The sequence below is a fragment of the Schistocerca gregaria genome, chromosome 6 (assembly GCF_023897955.1).
Source record: "Schistocerca gregaria isolate iqSchGreg1 chromosome 6, iqSchGreg1.2, whole genome shotgun sequence".
Classification (NCBI taxonomy): Eukaryota; Metazoa; Arthropoda; class Insecta; order Orthoptera; family Acrididae; genus Schistocerca; species Schistocerca gregaria.
The window spans coordinates 259,331,104-259,347,455 of record NC_064925.1 but is presented as its reverse complement, the minus strand read 5'-3'; the positions used below and the strand labels follow the sequence as shown (position 1 = coordinate 259,347,455).

At 38.5% G+C, this 16,352-nt stretch overlaps 1 protein-coding gene across 1 annotated transcript; it reads left to right on the top strand.

Annotated features, from left to right (window-relative positions):
• The first annotated feature begins 3,977 nt into the window (after nucleotides 1–3,977).
• Nucleotides 3,978–6,276, top strand: LOC126278334 (death-associated protein 1). Its single transcript, XM_049978372.1, has 3 exons — nucleotides 3,978–4,564; nucleotides 4,661–4,784; nucleotides 5,449–6,276. Exons 1-3 carry the CDS (start codon nucleotides 4,516–4,518, stop codon nucleotides 5,606–5,608), a joined length of 333 nt encoding a protein of 110 aa, XP_049834329.1. The 5' UTR covers nucleotides 3,978–4,515; the 3' UTR covers nucleotides 5,609–6,276.
• The last annotated feature ends 10,076 nt before the right edge of the window (nucleotides 6,277–16,352 follow it).

Below are 16,352 nucleotides of genomic sequence, written 5' to 3'. Positions count from 1 at the left end.
AGGTCTCCACAGTACATCGATGTTGTCGCCAGTGGTCGGCGGAAGGTGCACGTGCCCGTCGACCTGGGACCGGACCGCAGCGACGCATGGATGCACGCCAAGACCGTAGGATCCTACGCAGTGCCGTAGGGGACCGCACCGCCACTTCCCAGCAAATTAGGGACATGTTGCTCCTGGGGTATCGGCGAGGACCATTCGCAACCGTCTCCATGCAGCTGGGCTACGGTCCCTCACACCGTTAGGCCATCTTCCGCTCACGCCCCAACATCGTGCAGCCCGCCTCCAGTGGTGTCGCGACAGGCGTGAATGGAGGGACGAATGGAGACGTGTCGTCTTCAGCGATAAGTGTCGCTTCTGTCTTAGTGCCAATGATGGTCGTATGCGTGTTTGGCGCCGTGCAGGTGAGCGCCACAATCAGGACTGCATACGACCGAGGCACACAGGGCCAACAGCCGGCATCATGGTGTGGGGAGCGATCTCCTACACTGGCCGTACACCTCTGGTGATCGTCGAGGGGACACTGAATAGTGCACAGTACATCCAAACCGTCATCGAACCCATCGTTCTACCATTCCTAGACCGGCAAGGGAACTTGCTGTTCCAACAGGACAATGCACGTCCGCATGTATCCCGTGCCACCCAACGTGCTCTAGAAGGTGTAAATCAACTACCCTGGCCAGCAAGATCTCCGGATCTGTCCCCCATTGAGCATGTTTGGGACTGGATGAAGCGTTGTCTCACGCGGTCTGCACGTCCAGCACGAACGCTGGTCCAACTGAGGCGCCAGGTGGAAATGGCATGGCAAGCCGTTCCACAGGACTACATCCAGCATCTCTACGATCGTCTCCATGGGAGAATAGCAGCCTGCATTGCTGCGAAAGGTGGATATACACTGTACTATTGCCGACATTGTGCATGCTCTGTTGCCTGTGTCTATGTGCCTGTGGTTCTGTCAGTGTGATCATGTGATGTATCTGACCCTAGGAATGTGTCAATAAAGTTTCCCCTTCCTGTGACAATGAATTCACGGTGTTCTTATTTCAATTTCCAGGAGTGTATATATTTCCAAATTAATTTACCTAACTGGGTTGGTGACCGGTCATTTTTATTTTTTTTCATTCATTTCTGATTTTACCTTTCTCATTAACTCCCAAGATTAAAGTCCGTTTGGTTTTTCTGTTAATTTCACCAGATTCAAAGTTATATTCCGATATCTTTGTCCATTAGACACACACGTGGTCATACTTCGAAGTCCTCTCAGGGGCTAGGATCAGCATGTTTCATGACAAGTTAGTGTTATAGTAGGAGAACACCTGGCAGGTGTGTCTTCAGGGACATTGGCATACTTATAGTTGTGTGTCAATAAATTTTCTCCCTAATGGAATATGTGCTTCATAACAAGAATGAATTACAGGTAAACTGTACAATTCACTGCCACACTATTGAAAGTAAAACTTTTCATTTAGACTATGAATTACTGTCTAGAGGTTTCCAAGGTAGCCGAGCAGTCTGAGGCACCTTGTCACAGTCTGCACAGCTGCCCCCATCAGAGGTTCGAGTCCTCTCTCGGGCATGGGTGTGTATGTTGTCCTTAGCGTAAGTTAGTTTAAGTTAGATTAAGTAGTGTGTAAGATCAAGGACTAATAACCTCAGCAGTTTGGTCCCATAAGACCTTAAAAGATTATAACAAGTTGCTTCAAGGGCGCCCTTACGATAATTTGCAGAGGGCGAGGGGTAGACCTGACGTACAGTGTATTTAAATATTTTGTATGACGAATGGCGACTTGTAAGCAACAACAAAAAAGTTCTATTTCTGACCCTCTTAAAAACTCCTACAATTCAGGGTTTTAATTCATTTTCTTCGTAGATTAACACCTATCTACACACGATTTCCATATTTTCAGAAACAAAGAAAAGAATATATGGAGTTCAAAGTAAGCTTAAAAATATAAAAATATTGCCTGTAACTTGTCACAACCCACCACTAGGTGGCTTGTGGAGTATGATGTGGATGATTACATAATTGTGATACTTTACTTGTCTTCATGAAACACTTTTTCAGGTCTATTATATAGCTTCTCATGTGTCAGGTACTGTTTCGTTCAAAGCTTGTTTGCAAGGAATCGCAATTTTGACATCAGTATTCATAAGGCAAAATTATTCTCATCGTACAAGTAGTCTGTCCTATTTCATGAGGAGTTGTGAATGTCAATTGATATTTATATGTCCTCAGGTCCATTCGCAAATAATTTCGTCAGTAATTCGTTTTGCAGTGTAATTCGCAAATTAAATAAGTATGTCAATATTTTTTGGAAACATTACTGGAAGAATCATCGATATGATAAGATGATTAGAAACAATAACAAGTCTTGCGATTAAGATTTATTTCTATTCAAATTAATATGTGAGAATTACCGTCTTTTTGACTAGGCCTTTTTAGACCCTTCTTTCTGCCGCTTTTGCTTTATAAACATTTTAAAGGCTATTTGAAAACGAAAATCGCAGCAAAATTTCCTACATCGTCAGTTAGTATTCTGAGCTGAACAGTGTCATATGAACGCACGAACTTTGCCGCGTTTTTTTGCTTGCACAAGCTTCTGCGCAGGCAGATCTTTGCATGTGTAACGGCCTTTGCTGGTCTTTGTGACCGAGCGGTACTAGGCGCTTCAGTCCGGAACCGTGCTGCTGCTACGGTCGCAGGTTCGAGTCCTGCCTCGGACATGGATGTGTGTGATTTCCTTAAGCCCGGTCCACACGCAACGATCTGTCTGCGCAGACATCGGCGCAGATGTCTGTACTTGCAAAAGATCGCTGCAAATGTGGTGTGTTCGCACGGCACAAACCCCACTCTACTACTCGCCTGCCATCTGTCAGTGTAGAAAAGAAATATCAGTGGCAAGCGACTACGCTCCCCCTAAATGTCAAAAATTTAATTCAGTTATTTTGAAATATGGAAATGGAGGAAGTTATGTTGTGGTCTGTGTTCGCAACTTGTGTTGCAAAAAACATTCGGACCAACCGTAGGAAACAGAGAAAGCGGTCAAAATGGTGTAGACAGTGACTGCTAAAGCGAAAGCAGTTTTCTCACGTGAATTTACTGCGAGAGTTGCAAGGCGAACCTAACGACTAGCGAAATTATTTGCGGATGGATGTCGAAACTTATTATCTCTTAAAGCTTGTAACCTCTTATATTATGAGAAAAAATACTTGTATGAGAAGGGCAATTTCTCCTCATGAACGGCTGGCGGTAACGTTAAGATTCCTAGCAACAGGAAGAATCTACAAGGATTTGCAATTTTCAACAGCAATATCGAAATAAGCGTTGAGTGGAATAATAGCAGCACATGTGAAGCTATTTACGCTGTCCTGAAGGATGAGTTCATGAAGGCAAGTCAAGTAAATTAAGTCTGTCAAGTTACAGGTAATACTCCTGCTTGGTCTTAGCGTTTCTTAGTCATTAAGAAAGCCAAGCAGATCAAAATACCATAACGTTGGCTGGTATACTTGATCTACTCCTACACCAGATCTTCTAGATTTCTGAACTTTGGATAACTCTTTTCAGTAAACAGTTCGCAACGAATTTTTTTTATTACTGTTTCTCTGTTTGCCGAGTCGTCAACTGCCCGCAATTTTTCAATTAGAGCATTGTATGTTGCTGTCTTTTCGTCTCGGTCACTATATTCTTTACTTTTAATCTTCCACAAACGAGGGTGGTTTCTATATATTTCAATGAATTCACTTACAAACTCTCGAGAGCACTGAAGAGTATCAGTCATTTTAATGCCCTGTGCGCATAAATACAAACACTAGACTGAGCAAACAGCTGTTTCGCGCCAGATTTGCGGTGATCCCCTGTCCACACGCTCCAACTTGTCTGCGCAGATGTGGTTTGAACCCACAGATTTGAGAGGTTTCGCTCAAACCTCCAACTCCAACTTCCAGGTTTGCAGACACCTCAGGTTGGTGCAAATCTTCTGTCCACACGCAACGATCTGTCTGCGCAGATGTGATGTGCGCAGACAGTTCGTTGCGCGTGGACGGGCCTTAAGTCTAGGGGACTGATGACCTCAGATGTTAAGTCCCATAGTGCTTAGAGCCATTTGAACTATTTTTTTGAATCGGCCTTTAATAGCAACATGTGACCGATACATAAGTGAAATAAGCAAATAAACAACCAATTTTAAAGAAAAGCGTAAACTGAAATTGCTGATTATGTATTCATGAATCGTGGCAAAAATGGTCGTGACCGCAGATCATTAATATTTAATTATTTATTTTGTTCTGTTTATGTATTCTTTACTTCTATTGTTATTGGCATCCATTAAGTTCTCCTTCGTCATCAGTATAAAGTCACCGATATTCACTGCGTACAAAACATTAATGTCCTTGAACGCTCCAGGAGGCGCAGAGAACCACGTCAACAGAAATATCGCAACAGGCGAGTGTCTGTGACTCTGTGACGCTGTTTGGGAGTGTGGTAGAAACAGTGCGATTTGATACGCAGTTTAATAAACAATGTCTTCATCGGAAGAATCTGAATTGAAAGCAGGTCATCCTCCGGCTGGTGAGTTTAAAGCAATTGTTTGTTTTTGTTGACTTGTTTTTGTTGATTGATTGTTTACTTTACTATGGACACGAACGTATGTTTCCATTCTTTCAGTGAAAGCTGGAGGGATGCGAATTACGCAGCACAAGTCCCCAAAGGAAGAAAAAGAAACGAAGTCCACGAAAGACAAAGATTTTTCAGAATCCGAAGGGAATTCGGCTTTGAAAGTTTCTACAAGGTACGTTGAAGCAAGTTTGTTGCGCAGTTTAAAGGTGGCTTACAATGCTGTGTTTGTATGCGGAGGTTTGACGATGTTAATTACGCGATACTTTTGAACTGTTTATTTCAAAGTCGTTTATTATATGTGTTATAGATTGTAGCATAGCATTGCCACGACGCAAAAATAAATAAATAAATAAAAATGACAGCTGACCATTAGTGTGCGTGAAATGAAAGAAATAAAGATTTTTTTTGGGGGGGGAGGGGGGGTAGTGAAAGCAAATTATCAGAGGAACTACATCGGGCGAAAGGCAGGAGATTGAAAGGCCTAGTCAGTTTTTAAGAAGAAATAATATACTGTAAAAGATCAGTGACAATTAATGTCAGAAAGAGCGAAAGTCGATGTTGCCTTATTAGATGCTTGTACACAACAAGCAAGATTGCTTAGGGATATGATTTCATAGAAAAATATATTTGGAGAACTAAGTTACCGTGGTCTGTGTGACAGTAATTAGGTTATCATTAAAATTGAATCACAGTTATTGAAAGAAACTGCCCCTTGATAATATTGATAAAAGAGAAAGTTGTGTGTGCATTACTATCCTCTAAGTAGGCTAGTAGTCAACTTGTGGAACACCAGTATTGTTAAAATCTGTGTAGATGATGTGTATCTCTTGTTTCAGTCCTCCAAAATCTTTGACAATATCAGGAGCACCAGTGAGAGGCCATGCTGATTTTCCCACTGAGGCAGTGCAGAGTTTTCATGAAAAACCAGTGCCAACACATGATCCACGCCATACTCCATCCAATAAGCCAAACATAATACATCAGCCTCGCAAGTAGGCTGCTCAGGACATACGGGTTTACTACTGTTTTTACTACAGTCAATAATTATCCATGGTGTCTTGCCAGATTTGGAACAGTCTTTAAAGCATTTTTTTCTCATATTTTGTCACATTGAGGTTTTGGGCATTTCTTTTTCTGAAGACACTATTTTTTTCCATGTCAGTGTCTTGCAAATCTTCTGTTACTCTCAAAGACTGATAAGTACCTGAAAAAATAGGTACAGATGCATTTATGTGTCAGCTGTGGATCTGTGGGACCATAATTGTATGCATTTTACATATATTAAGACAACATCTATTCTTTTGGAGTATCAGCTGTTTTTCAGTTATTTTCGATTTAGTGAGAGTAAATTATTTGTAGTAACATTTAATAAATATTTCTGAGTGAGTATATCAGTGTTAACTAAGGAATAACAAGAATGACTGTTTTTTTGTAATATAGAAAATAATTTTTGGTCTATATAATATTAAATGATAATGGTAGCATATATCAAGAAAATGTATCCACTTATGAGAAACAGATGATGTTCAGCAATTTAATTCCTGTTGTTATTGAAGTAATTCACATTTTGAGACAGTGATTTTACTATTGTATGCAGGTATTATGCGCTTAAAATAGTAAGGTGATTGGGTATTAATACTGTTGGAATAAATATGTTAACAATATTTTTGTTAAGGTTTTATAATTGTTTGTTATATGGACGAAAATTTTTGAACACAATACATTTAACAGCTTTTCAAACTGAAAATCGTCACCATGTGATGATTGCTTTATGCACACATGGTAAAACGTCTAAGAATTTGATGTTTTGGCTTGGCTGTACATTTGAATAAAAGTGTCTTGAGACACTAAAATAATTTGTGTACTATGCTCCATAATCAAAGAAGTGTTTTGTGCCATGTGTTTGGTGCGGATAAACAGAAAACTTATTAGATTTCTTTCTTATGCTAAGATGTCAGACGAAATCACAAACAGAAAGTTTGTGGATACATCTAATTATAACTATACTTTTTGCAAAGTGCTTTACTATCTCTCTCTCTCTCTCTCTCTCTCTCTCTCTCTCTCTCTCTCTCTCTCTCTCTCTGTGTCTGTGTGTGTGTGTGGGGGGGGGGGGGTCTCTCTCTCTCTCTCTCTCTCTCTCTCTCTCTCTCTCTCTCTCTCTCTCTCTCTCTCTCTCTCTCTCTCTCTCTCTCTCTCTCTCTGTGTCTGTGTGTGTGTGTGGGGGGGGGGGGGGGGGGGAGGCAGACAAGACTGCTCACAGTTTGAACACTGCAATGACCTGCCGATTTGTTACTTAATGACTGATCCGAAAAATGTATGAGATAGTTGATACTGGAATAAGTGACAGATTCTCCAACTTTCAACAGTAATATTGATCTGTGACTAAAAATCATCACTTAATCAATACTGGTTGCATATTAGGAGTATACAGACGTTGTGGCTTTTGGCAGTTTCTGTGATGCTGTTCTTCAAATACATTGAATGTGTGTAGTGCTGCTTACAGAAAATAGTTGTTGGTACCAGGAGATTTGAAATTCAAATGCAATGATTGTAGTATTTGTAAAAACTGATCTTCATTTTAGAAAATTGGTATTTTATCAAGTAATGATAAGAACTGTTGCTATGTAACCAAACGTGACATACGATATGTTAGGTTCTACCGTGAATATAGTCTTGTGAATCTTTTTTATGAATGGAAAGTGAATAGGCTTAGTGGCTGGCTTGCAAGGTGTATAACTTCTAGGTCTCCTCTGGTTAATATCTTAAAGTGACTCCTGTGACTGATTTTTGTCATTCCTGCCAATAGCGAGTTTAAGCTCAGTTTCTGATGAACTCAGTATCAGCAAGTGTTTAAAATCAGTTGCCATTTTATTGAACCTGTAAATACGTTTTGTGTGTGGATGATGCAGTGACAGCTGTAGGAGTCATGCAACAAGGAACATTTTGTAAAACTACACACTCAATATAAAGAAGTCACTATATGCGCAAAGAAAAGATCTGCTCCTTCTTTGTAGGAATAGACTCTGTGCTTATTTTCCTCACAGAGGAAGTTGTTGCCAATGTTTCCTTGTCATCCAGTATTTCTCTTTTAAAGTTCTGTCTTTAAGATAAAACTTTTTCTGCTGTTCACTTGATAAGACGCAGAATGTATTGCATAAGGCTGAATAACTGCTAAATGATGGAATTGGCGTTCTCAGTATACAAACTGGTCACATTAATCTGAGACCACAGATGTTATTAACACTTAGTTCAGGCTTGGGACTTCTGCGAACCTACATCTGCCAAGGTTCATGTGTCTTAAGAGCCCCCCCCCCCCGCCCCCACTTCCCTAACCCTAGCAGGTTGTTGTACTACGGCTGGAGTTGTTGGCTACATATTCATTGGAAGTCAGCATTTGAAACTGATGTAACAGTGTTGAGATTGTAAGACAGGATATTGTGCAGTGATTTCAGACCATGTGAGTATGCTCAGATTCTGCATCCATATCTTGATGCGCAGAATTTAGCTAAGTAGACATTAACACAGACAACAGGAACACAATTGCTTCTAACCCTTTTTTGTGAATGGGCAATGAATTACAGAACTACATCTGTAGAGACATAAATAGAGAGAGAAAATGAATTAAATAATGCCAAATGTGAAGTAGTAAGATTATAAGAAGTGTAATAGAAAAAGGCCAAATAGAATTAAAATTGAGATACTTACAATACTGCTATTAATATTGAAGGAATATGATAGGGAGAAACCTTAAATTTTCGATGAAAATATTTCAGATATAATGTCTCAATCTGTGTATAGCTTGGTGTGGTGTAGTTGTACTATATATTTTCAGTGTGTGTGTGAGAGTAGGAGCACATTCTGCTGAGACACAGTGATCAAATCTATGTTAACTTTACTGTGTGCTCAGTTGTCATATCTTCAGTATGGAGCATTAATTTTTTATTGAGGACCCCGCTGTCTTATTTGGTACTTTATTTCAGACCCAATCAGCCATTATGCACCAACCCTCATATTTTGATGAGGTGTAAGACCACTGCTAAGAGTTAAATAAAATTATAACCACTAAATCTCACTACAAGATGAAAATAATCAATTTTAATGTAAAAGTATCACAAACTAAAGAACGTATGAAATGTCCTGGGTGCACTTTGTGTTAATCCTCTATGTAAATACGAGCTTTCAGCAATCTCCTGTGTTGTTTGTTTCCTTTGTAACTACTGCCACATACATACGTGACATACTGGAAACGCTTTGGGCTAAAAGGCCACAACTACACTTTATAGGGTGCATCATCTCTTTGATTTTCTATGATTATCTGATTTTACTAAAGCTGCTTCACAGAATGGAAAGGAAGTCAAATGCTGTACTTCGTGTGTTGCTTGATTATACTAGAAAGTGCATTATCTGGAGACAGCTGACTTGCATATGTGAATACATAGATTAGATTGTTTATTTTGGCATCTAGATGATTCTTGTCTGAAATGCTTGGAGCTCTGTGTGTTCAGGACAACTCACCTTTGGACAGTAAATAAGCATGAAACTGTGTAAATAAGAGACCAAGAATAAAACCAAAGCATAGCATAAGCAATATCCAACTGAGAAATGGTAGTATGAATGTTTTAGACCCTTCTATGGCCAGTAACAGTTTCAACAACCATTTTATTAAGACACATTAGTATGAACTTTGGTTCTGATGATTATAGAACTCCTTATTGGTACAAAAATCAGTGTATATTGTCAGATACAATTCAAAGTAAAACACAAAGACCCTACTGGATGGGATGATGATTCCTCCATTATCTTAAAAAGATCCAAATACTCTCATAACTGCTCAGGTTCAGCTGTTCACTGACAGCTTAAAAAGTTGTTTCCATCTAAATTAAAATTTACAAGTCAAACCACCAACCAATCGGTTTAATCATGATCTTACGTAAAGTATTAGAGAAAATTATTATACTTAGATTTGAAAACTTTCTTGTCAAAAAGAAAGTGTTATGAAAAACCCTACAGGGTTTTAGGAAAGACATTGTATGACATCTGCAATATGCTTTCTCGTGCACACAATATTAGTGCAGTTAAATGAATAAGAAACTATGGCATGCTTGTTCATAGGTCTGTCACATTATATTGGGAATAGCTAAAACTCTCTCTTAAAGTCAGACCCACAAGGCCAGGTTACAAAAGTTACACAAGAACTGAATTACATAATTAAACCCTTAGCCTGCCTGCTATCTTTTGATTTCTTAGGCCATAGTAAGCAAGAATGTCAGTCACATGTTGAACTAATGAGCTGTTTAGTCAGGCACTTGAACCTGCACAAAATGTATGTATTGTGTGGCACGTATACGCCACATAAGGATTTGTGAAATAACAAACATTGTTCAGCCACGACCAGTAGTATTAAGACATATGGGAAGTAAATATGATGGAATCATCAGTGAACAAAAATGATTTGTTATTTGCGAGTTGATAATGTATCGGCAACAATTTGTGAATTAATACTTAGTTTAAATTAATTATGTTTTGAGAACACTCGTAGACAATTTGTAACCTTCATCTGTGTGCAGCTGTTTCAAACATTGAGGTTTACATAACATGACTCAACAGTTTTCACATTCCCTCATTTTGGTGGATGGTTTTTCAATGGTATGGGATCTATATATTTCAGAATGTGACCCCAATGTTGCATGTGTAGTCTAGTATATATATATATATATATCTGATCGATAATGGTCTTTTCTTCTACAAACTTGTGATGGCATCTTTTGCAATAATACCTCTATTTGAAGTCTCTACTTGGTGTAGCTCTGATTCTTTTTCTCATTGTTTTTGTTGTAGTGACTGCATGATTATAATAAAGTGCCATATCAAATATGTTGAATAGAAAAGAAAGAAAAAAAATCCAGTACCCTCTCAAGTATTTTCTTATAACAGTGAAACCTGTCAATGTCTGATCTTGGAAGTCAATACCAATTGTTCACCTGTTTTAATACATTTTGGTTGAAAGTGGGGTTTCATTGACTTCCATTGTGTTTATTCATTTCTACAATTTCGTGCTTTGTAGAGATAATGTGGACATCCCTTTTATCCTTCCGCTTCAGTGCTAATATGTTGTTGCAAGTTGTCATTATGCAGTCCCCCTTTTTTAATTTTGGTTTAACAAAATCCACAGGCATATTTTTTGTTTCTAAATATACTGTCCAAATAAAGTTTGTCCAATTTTGAATTAAAATTACAGTTTCGTTAAAGAATACCAGTTATCCATACAAAAATTGTATCCTTTATTAAGTACTGACTTTGACAGCTCCACTATAACAGTTCACGGGCATTGTAACCAATATCTGTGTTATTGTTTCCTAAATATATTTTAAAATTATAGCAATTGCTAAATGATGACATGCACAGTTTAAAAAAATTTATCCCAAGTCTCACCCTTCGAGGGATTAAATTGTTTATAAGACCCCTTAAATTTAATTTACGATTCATCGATAATGATGCTCTCTTCCATTACATACTGGATGATTAGAAATTGCAACTATAAACTTCTGCAGGTTGGGAAGGGGACTCAGTAGACGATATATTGAATTTCAACCCATGTCTGGGCTCATACCATTTCTGTGCTACAGCTATTTCAAAAACATGATTGTTAGGTAGTTGTGCGACAGGGAAGTTATTGTGGCGTGTTTACATTAGATTGACTGATGTCATTTGACTTCTATCCTAGCTTTCTGACTTGGTTTTAGCCTGATTCATGTGTCTGCGAGTGTTAGAGCAGCATGGTTGAGTACACATTTGTAGAATACACTGTCATGGTCCTTCTGTGTGGCAAGCTCAGGGTAATGGAAGAGCTACTCATCACCTTTATCAGTATCATTATCCACAACATATGACTCCATCGCATACCAATTTTGCCACAATTATGCAGCAGCTTCGAGAAAGGGGTACCTTCACTGTCACCAGGTGTGACAGGTACTCTAAGGAGATGCCAAACACCCAAAGTGGAAGAGGCCTTACTGCATTGTGTTGAAGATAACATGTCAACGAGTACACAAGCACTTTCTTTGGTTATTAATGTGCGGAACTGTAAAAGAAGTGCTGTACTGTGTCACACCTAGCAACAGTGGTCGCATTAACCATCATGTTTTCAGATGCAGGTTCCTGTTCAAAATATTGTGTACTCACTCCTCTCTACATGTCCCACAAGTCTGTAATGGGCATCTCCGAACATTCTGCATGCTTCCCTGAATTTTTATTACAACAGTTTTTCACAGATGTTACTTATGTAATATATTCATCTTGACAATCGTGTTGCTATTTGCAAAATGTAAAAACATAATGATTTGCAAAAATCTTTTCAGTGGCATACTTTCTCTAAACTTTGGTGTTTCTGTGATGGCTCTTTTAGACTAGTACTTGTTTTTAGTGAGTCACTTACAATGCATAATACTAAGTACATTTTAATTTTATTTCAAATGATAGGGATCTATGTCTCATCAATTGTCTTGTATGTGTTTTCATTGATAATTGCTTGTCCTACATACTAGTTTGTTTCAGTGATATTATTATCACTAAACACATTGTTCACATTGCATAAAAAGTCTGACACTCTTGTAGTTCCACCTAAAAACTCTAAAAGTTGGTGCTCTTGTGCAAGGAGTCAGTGTATACTCTAGATTTTTGGCTTATTATTTTTTCTTTCCAAATCCATTGCTTCAGTGATTGATACTGTCTTCATCATTGGTGTCATACTCTGTGATTCATCTACATGGACATTTTCGTACAGGAAAAACAATACTGCACCGCCAATATCATTATCAGCAGGTCCTAACGAATCACTACAGCCTACCAAATCACTGTCTGCAACAACAACAACAACAACAACAACAACATACTTCCACTACTATCATCAGTATTAGATTTTTTTTCTGACGTGATGGGTATATGGGTTGTTTAATTCTTGAATGTATTGATCAGGTACTTTGACAAGGCCAAGATTTCCTGAAGTCATGCCCTGAAATGATGTCTGTTCTTTCTGAAAATGTGCCCACCATGCCAAGAAAAGCTTTTCATCACCCTCCCAATATCCACAGTATCCTTTTCAGACCCTGTGTTCCTTCTGCACACACCTCACTACCATATGGCTCCTATCCCTGTGGCCATCCCCACTTCAAGACTTGCGCTATGCACTCCCCTACCACCTATATTAGCCCTGTAACTGGCAAAACATATACTAGATTTTTCTTAATAAATGAATTTGTACTAGTTTTTGTTACAGTATTGATTTTGATTATTATTTCATAAATGAATCCAGAAATAAACTTAGTAAACAGTAGAGGATTTTGTAAATAATAATAGAAATTTTAAGTGTGCAAATAATTCGCAATTCCAATGCTTCAAAAAATAAATTATCTGTACATTCAGAACTAGTGCTTATCGATTATAGCATCAAAACTAAAAAATTTTACAAAGAAATACCTTTTCATAAATTTTAGATTGAAATATAACATACTGTATATGAAATTTTTCAGTAAAGCAACTGAGATGTTACTGAACTGTCCAAAAAAAAAAAAAAAAAAAAAAAAAAAAAAAAAAAAAAAAATTACTCATATCAATAACTACTGTTGAGAAAAGGTAATGCTAGAGGAGGATGTCCTTTCACCCAGACGCCAGTTTCTTAGAACTCTGCAGATGGGAACTGGTGCCACAACATGTCCTTGGTTCTCGCCATCTGCCTCGTCTTAATTTAATTTCTTTACTCTCAGCATTCCTTCACAGTCACTATTCCTTTCTTCACTCTGTTTAAGTTTTCTGCATCTGTCATTTTCTGACCTGTCTAGTTTTTGCTGTCCCCCTCCCACCTCTGTTACACACAATGCACTTAGCTTTTCACTCTTAATAACTCGAGCATGTGTTTTCCGACTTGCGTATTCCTTTATCTTCCACCTTTAAGTTCTCAGATTTTCAAATCTTGCCCCAACAATCAGTCTTTCCTTCTCATCTCGCCTGGTGATTCTCCCCTGACCCTAAGTTCCCGGTGACTTTTCCGAACCCTAACCCTTTTGCTAAACCTACCAGTCCTTTTCCATCACCCTTCTTCCTCCTCTTTGAGCCCTTCTGCCAGAAGAAAGAGCCACAGGACCGAAAGCTTGCATACATAATACCTTTGATACGTGTGTTCTCCTTCTGTGATTGTAGATGCTTTATGTATCCAGTTGCATTATGTTTTCAAAAACTCATTATTTTAATTGACAGATTTACATACTCTGCACACCACCATACAGAACATGATAGAGGATGCCTTATACCACTTCTAATTCTGATTCCCGTTCCATTCACAGACAACAAGGAAAAGTTGGCTGTTTATATGTCTCCTCAGGCTTAATTTCTCTTATCTTGTCCTCACACATTATGCATGTTTGTGGCAGAAGAATTGTTCTGCAGTCAGTCATGAATGCTGGTTCTCTAAACTTTCTTGGTATCATTTCATAAAAATAATGTTGTCTTCCTTCCAGGGATTCCCACTTGACTTCAGTATCCATAATACTTGCATGTTGACCGTTAAAAAATCCAGCAGCATGCCTCTGAAATGCTTTGATGTTTTCCTATAACCCGATTTGGTGGAGATTCCAAGTACTTCAACACTGCTCAAAATGGGTAACAAAGTGTGTCTGTTACAAATGTGCTACACTTTCCCAGAATTATCCCAATAAGCCAAAGACAAATATTCATCTTCCCTGCAATCAATCTTACGTGCTTGTACTATTTCATGTAGCATTGCTGTGTCATGCCTAGATATTTAATCTGTGTGGCTGTGTCAAGCAGCACACCACTAATACCGTATTCCACCATTACAGGAGTGTTTTACATAATCATCTACATTAACTTACATTTTGCTAAATTTAGAGCAAACTGCCATTCAGCACACCAAATGGAAATTCTATCTAAGTCATCCTTATCCTTCTACAATCATTTAATGACAACACTTTTCCATACACTACAGTATCATCAGCAATCAATCAGAGATTGCTTCTCATCCCATATGTCAGATTGTTGCTCTCTCTCTCTCTCTTTTTTTTTTTTTTTTTTTTTTTTTTTTTTTTTTTTTTTTTTTTTTTTTTTTTCCATCAGCCTACTGACTGGTTTGATGCGGCCCGCCACGAATTCCTTTCCTGTGCTAACCTCATCATCTCAGAGTAGCACTTGCAACCTACGTCCTCAATTATTTGCTTGAGGTATTCCAATCTCTGTCTTCCTCTACAGTTTTTGCCCTCTACAGCTCCCTCTAATACCATGGAAGTCATTCCCTCATGTCTTAGCAGATGTCCTATCATCCTGTCCTTTCTCCTTATCAGTGTTTTCCACATATTCCTTTCCTCTCTGATTCTGCGTAGAACCTCCTCGTTCCTTACCTTATCAGTCCACTTAATTTTCAACATTCGTCTATAGCACCACATCTTAAATGCTTCGATTCTCTTCTGTTCCGGTTTTCCCACAGTCCACGTTTCACTACCATACAATGCTGTACTTCAGACGTACATCCTCAGAAATTTCTTCCTCAAATTAAGGCCGATATTTGATATTAGTAGACTTCTCTTGGCCAGAAATGCCTTTTTTGCCATAGCGAGTCTGCTTTTGATGTCCTCCTTGCTCCGTCCGTCATTGGTTATTTTACTGCCTAGGTAGCAGAATTCCTTAACTTCATTGACTTCGTAACCATCAATCCTGATGTTAAGTTTCTCGCTGTTCTCATTTCTACTACTTCTCATTACCTTCGTCTTTCTCCGATTTACTCTCAAACCATACTGTGTACTCATTAGACTGTGCATTCCGTTCAGCAGATCATTTAATTCTTCTTCACTTTCACTCAGGATAGCAATGTCATCAGCAAATCGTATCATTGATATCCTTTCACCTTGTATTTTAATTCCACTCCTGAACCTTTCTTTTATTTCCATCATTGCTTTCTCGATGTACAGATTGAAGAGTAGGGGCGAAAGGCTACAGCCTTGTCTTACTCCCTTCTTAATACGAGCACTTCGTTCTTGATCGTCCACTCTTATTATTCCCTCTTGGTTGTTGTACATATTGTATATGACCCGTCTCTCCCTATAGCTTACCCCTGCTTTTTTTTTTTTCAGAATCTCGAACAGCTTGCACCATTTTATATTGTCGAACGCTTTTTCCAGGTCGACAAATCCTATGAATGTGTCTTGATTTTTCTTTAGCCTTGCTTCCATCATTAGCCGTAACATCAGAATTTCCTCTCTCATGCCTTTACTTTTCCTGAAGCCAAACTGATTGTTAGCTAGCGCATTCTCAATTTTCTTTTCCATTCTTCTGTATATTATTCTTGTAAACAGCTTCGATGCATGAGCTGTTAAGCTGATTGTGCGATAATTCTCGCACTTGTCAGCTTTTGCCATCTTCGGAATTGTGTGGATGATGCTTTTCCGAAAGTCAGATGGTATGTCGCCAGACTCATATATTCTACACACCAACGTGAATAGTCGTTTTGTTGCCACTTCCCCTAATGATTTTAGAAATTCTGATGGAATGTTATCTGTCCCTTCTGCCTTATTTGACCGTAAGTCCTCCAAAGCTCTTTTAAATTCCAATTCTAATACTGGATCCCCTATCTCTTCTAAATCGACCCCTGTTTCTTCTTCTATCACATCAGACAAATCTTCACCCTCATAGAGGCTTTCAATGTATTCTTTCCATCTATCTGCTCTATCCTCTG